The 5,368-nt window shown below is 28.1% G+C and overlaps 1 protein-coding gene across 1 annotated transcript; it reads left to right on the top strand.

Annotated features, from left to right (window-relative positions):
* The first annotated feature begins 200 nt into the window (after positions 1-200).
* LOC128965631 (uncharacterized) lies at positions 201-4,525 on the top strand. The gene is made up of 6 exons (XM_054312369.1): positions 201-221; positions 705-839; positions 1,770-1,995; positions 2,878-3,353; positions 3,454-3,976; positions 4,078-4,525. Exons 2-6 carry the CDS (start codon positions 711-713, stop codon positions 4,386-4,388), a joined length of 1,665 nt encoding a protein of 554 aa, XP_054168344.1. The 5' UTR covers positions 201-221; positions 705-710; the 3' UTR covers positions 4,389-4,525.
* Positions 4,526-5,368: the final 843 nt, after the last annotated feature.

Raw genomic sequence — 5,368 nt, 5'->3', positions numbered from 1 at the left:
TTTATATATAAATATTTTTTTCCCTAAATTTGACAACAACTGCAAATAACAGTAACAAAGTTTATGTGACAAAACAAACATTATTTTTAAAAAATAAAATAAAAGTAATTGCATTTTAAGATTGAATATTCTGGAAATTTTTGTCAATTTTATCAATTTTGTGTTTAATATGAGTTAGCAGACAGAGTGCAAGCGCTTCAATAACATCTACCGGTGCAACAGTACGTCAGATCTCATGTGCAGAGAATCCAAATATCCTAATCACGCGCCGTAGGAGTGATACGAGACAGTGTGTCACTGAATAAATGTATTACAGATTTAGTAAAACTGAGATTTTTGTTATTTGATAATACAGTAGTTTATATGATTTTTTTTATAGAGATATGTCCTCGACATCCGCTAATAAAAATTATATAAATAGATGAGAAAATACTGTAAGAGTTATGCAGCGATTGAATTGAAATGTTAGACGTTTGATAAAATTAAATAATTATTTGTTCAAACATTTACAGAAAAATATACTGTCATTTCATTTTGAAATATCGATAATTTTGACACTCATTTCAATTTATCTATTTTAATTCATTCATTGATTTTTATATACACGTATTCATTGCAATTTTTTCAATATTTTTTTTATATAAAAGTGCAAATATTTTATTAATAAGTTATAATATTTAAATTTTTTAATTAATATTTATCAGTCAATTATGGTTCCAAATAATAACAATATTGTTGTCCAAAGTCCTAATGTCCGATATTATGATGATCTCATTGAATCGGACTATGAATATGAGTCCGTTAAATGCAAACGGGATGAGAAAACCGGTAATATTAAGGTATGTGTCGATTATATTTCATTTTTACTTAAGTCTAAAGTAATTTATAATTACATAATACAGTAAATAATAATAATAATAATAATCTCTTATAGTGTGTAAATATATATTAAATAATCAGGAATTTATTTAGTTTTTTAAATATAAAAGTCATGTAAATCTAGATTAAGATCACAATAATATTAATATGAAAAAAAACATTAATAAGTTGTTACACACATTATTTTTGATGTATTTTTATAATCATTAAAAATCTCAACCAAAAAATAATCGATAAAATTTATTAACTAAAATTTGTTGTTAAAATTAGAAAAAATTTTCAAACTGATGTGAAATGCGTGGATGACTTGTGTTATATTTATATAAATATAATATATTACTATCATATAAACATTATTATCTTTTATATTAAGTTTGTATGTTTAATAATATGATAAATTTATTTAAAAATATGGTTAGTAATTAGGTGACACTCTGGCTATTAAGTTTAGCTCACAGTCATTGCCTACTTTTTTTTATAAATATAAAAAATATGATAATCTAAGAATGATTTCTACTCAAAATATAAAATACAAATTCATTGATTGACAACAAAATATATCAGTAGATATTGTATAATTATATACTGTAATAAATATATATATATATATATATATTATTATTATACTATATTTAATCTATAATACTGTATCATATATATATATATATAGTATAATATAAATGGTTTTAAGTTATTAATGATTATCAAATTCAAGGTCTCGTTCAAACTAGTGTATCAATCGATGAACTTTTATAACCACTGTATTACATAATAGCGTATAATGTAGTTCACTATATAGCTATAATACAAGAGCTGTGAAACATTTAATATTATATTCAATAGACTGTTATACCGGTATATAATATTGATTTTATTATTTCGTAATATAGATTTATCCCATGAAAACGGTGCTCACATTCAGGACAGAGCGCCAGGTGCCCAAAACTGGACTAATGTTAGTGGGATGGGGCGGTAATAATGGGTCGACAGTGACCGGTGCCATACTGGCCAACAGACACAAAATGCAATGGCAAACAAAGGAGGGAACAGTAAAAGCCAATTACTTTGGAAGTATCACACAGTCATCGACAATATTACTGGGAACAGATCCTTCCGGTAAGTGATACATACATGATATACTGTACATACAATATATCATATATAAACCGACAAATTTATTACTGGTGCTAACATTTACTAAAATAGTTATTACAAATTAAATTCTATATTTAAAAAAAGAAATAAAATTAGATCATAAATAATAAGCCTTTATTTCTGGATTCATTGAAAGCCATCTAAATATAGAAATTAATATTTAAAAAGAGAAATACAAAGAGAGAGAGAGAGAAATTAAATTTATGTATTTAAAGACAAAATTTATGTGATTAAGAGAGTCTTTAATAAAGATTTTAAAGAAGTGCCACAAAAATAAATTAAGAGCAATAAAATGGTATTCAAAGAGAGAAACATATAATAATAATAAAAAGATTATATATATAAATATACATATATTTATAAAACTCATATTTCGGGTTTCTTTACCCCTAAAACCCAAATTACATAAATATTGGATTTATGAATATTATATTGAAATTTAAGCATATTTTTTCTCCAAATGATTGATTGACTGCTTATTAATAACACATTTAGTTGATATAATCAAACAAAAATACCAAATAAAAACAGATTATTTTTTCTTTAAAAAAAAGTTTTACTTTTTTTATTGTTACTTAGTTTTAGCCCTTAAGTGTTTTGCGACTTTAAGTGTAAAATAAAAATTATTTATAAAATAATTATTTAAAAATATATAATAATCAATAGAAAAATCAAATGTTTATTTGTTATTATTTGATTTGTTTTGTTTTTTAATTAAAATCTAATAAAAGATTTTTGGTTTTCGTGATAATTATCACTTAAGAAATCTAGGGTTTAGGCGCTAATAATAAATACACAAAAAATATAACAATAATTTTTGTAACAAAAATATAAACATTTTAGGCAAAGATGTATACATTCCTATGAAAGACGTCGTACCGATGGTTAGTCCTAATGATCTAGTATTAGACGGTTGGGATATTTCGAGCGCCAATTTAGCCGAAACCATGAAAAGAGCAAAAGTCTTAGATTATAATCTACAAACACAACTGATCCCATTAATGGCAAACATGAAACCACGAAAAGCCATTTATGATCCCGAGTTTATTGCGGCCAATCAGAGTGACAGAGCCGACAATGTGATTGCAACACATGATAAATGGGCTCAAATTGAGATAATCAGAGCCGATATTCGCGATTTTAAAGCTAAAAACAGTTTGGACACAATTATAGTGTTGTGGACAGCAAATACTGAGAGGTTTACCGAAATTATTGACGGCATTCACGATACGGCCGACAACCTGTTGGCCGCAATCAAACGCAATGAGGCAGAGTTGGCGCCATCACTGCTATACGCTGTGGCAGCTATTCTTGAAAAAGTAGTTAATAATTGATTTATTTTTTGTTATAACAAATCTAATACCAAAACTAATTTTTCATAAAATAATAACATATTTGTTGAACTATTGGTACTTTTAGTGCACTTTTATAAACGGATCGCCGCAAAACACATTTGTTTCGGGACTCATCGATTTGGCCGAAAGGGAGGGTGTGTTCATAGCTGGCGATGACTTCAAGTCGGGTCAAACCAAATTTAAGTCAGTGTTGGTTGATTTTCTGGTGAGCGCCGGTATTAAGCCGTGCTCTATAGTCAGCTACAATCATTTAGGTAATAATGATGGCTATAACCTGTCGGCGCCCAAACAGTTTCGCAGTAAAGAAATCTCAAAATCTAATGTTGTCGATGATATGGTGGCCTCGAATCAAGTGCTTTACGGTGAGGGTTTGAAAAAGCCGGACCACTGTGTTGTGATAAAATATGTGCCGTATGTGGGAGACTCTAAACGGGCTATGGATGAGTATGTAAGTGAGCTTATGTTGGGCGGCAAAAACACTATAGTTGTCCACAACACCTGTGAGGACTCGTTGTTGGCGTCGCCCATAATCCTGGATCTGGCGATTCTGGCGGAACTCTGTCAGAGAATCAAATTTCAAATACATAGTAAGTCTAATGCAAACAACAAAATATATCCATTTATAGCCCTATTTATGTCTATCAACTAAACGACTTGTTTTTCTCTCATAAATTGTATGGCAATATAGGCGCCGACTCTTCGGCCAAATTTCAGTCATTCAATTCAGTGCTTTCATTGTTAACCTATTTATGTAAAGCACCGCTCGTTGAAAGAGGTGGTCGTGTGATAAACGCATTGTTCAAACAGAGGGCCAGCATTGAGAACATATTGAGAGCTCTGTTGTCGTTACCGCCGGTCAATCACATGGACCTGGAGTTCAAGTGCTCCGACCGATCGCAATGGCACGAGGAGCTCAAACATCCCATCAAAAAAGAAAGATTACTCTCCGATAACCCACCCATAGCTCCCATTATTAATGGTAATACTGGCGGACACTAACAACTTTATGTTTATAAATATCCGAATATCTTAGTGATAGGGGATTAGGTTTTATTTTTGTGGCCATATATTTGTATTTTTTATTTATTTTTATTTTTCAGACTATTTTTCATTTTCAGAGTTTAAATTTGTTATTTTTCTTAAATATATATATAAATGTATTTATATTTATATTACATATGTTTCAATAAGTTATGTAATAAATATTTATGTATTAAATCATTTGTTCAAATAAAGTCAAATGCATTATCAACAGCTAAACAACTGTCTGTTTACTTTCAAATGAATTATGTTTTTGTTGTAAACTTTAGGCTATTTTTCAGTTTTTCTTTACAAAAAAAAGTGATTATTTTACTCGTTTTAGACATACTTTGGTCTCTTTTTATACCTGTTGTGAAAGGGAGAGAGAGTACAGTATATTTTAAATTATAAAAACAATTTTAACGGTCTATTTTAAAATTTATGCTTAAAAACTAATAATTTTTATATGTTTTAATAGCAGGTCTTAAAAAAGCTCAAATAATTTACACGCAATCGACAAAAACATATACTGTACCATAAAAACTAACTAATCTATTGAATATATAGTATAAACTACTGTAGTATTATAAAACTAATAACGAAAATAAAGTAACTTTCATTTGAACTAAACAAACATTTTTATAGTTTTCTATTACTTTATTTTTGAACACAAAAAATACTTTCATTTTATTAGTACTGTATATCTACAGTATCTGTCTTTCATTGCTTTCTTTCTTTTCATTATTTATTATTTTGTAATTTTTTTTATTTTATTCGGACAAACCGTTAGCTTTCATATACAGACAGTGTTTGACCCGATTTTCGAGTAAATTATTGGTCTAAGAGTTTTTCATACATACTATACATACAAACAAATATTTTTTTTGTTACGAAATACCATTTCTATTCAATAATAATGATAATAATGAGAGAGAGAGAGAGAGAGAGAGAGAGAGAGA

This window comes from Oppia nitens, unplaced genomic scaffold, assembly GCF_028296485.1.
Source record: "Oppia nitens isolate AA-2021 unplaced genomic scaffold, nextdenovo-longstitch-racon4-pilon3 scaffold17_pilon_pilon_pilon, whole genome shotgun sequence".
In the NCBI taxonomy this organism is placed as follows: domain Eukaryota; kingdom Metazoa; phylum Arthropoda; class Arachnida; order Sarcoptiformes; family Oppiidae; genus Oppia; species Oppia nitens.
Note: the sequence above shows the minus strand (reverse complement) of the source record. Positions and strands in the feature narration are given on the sequence as shown.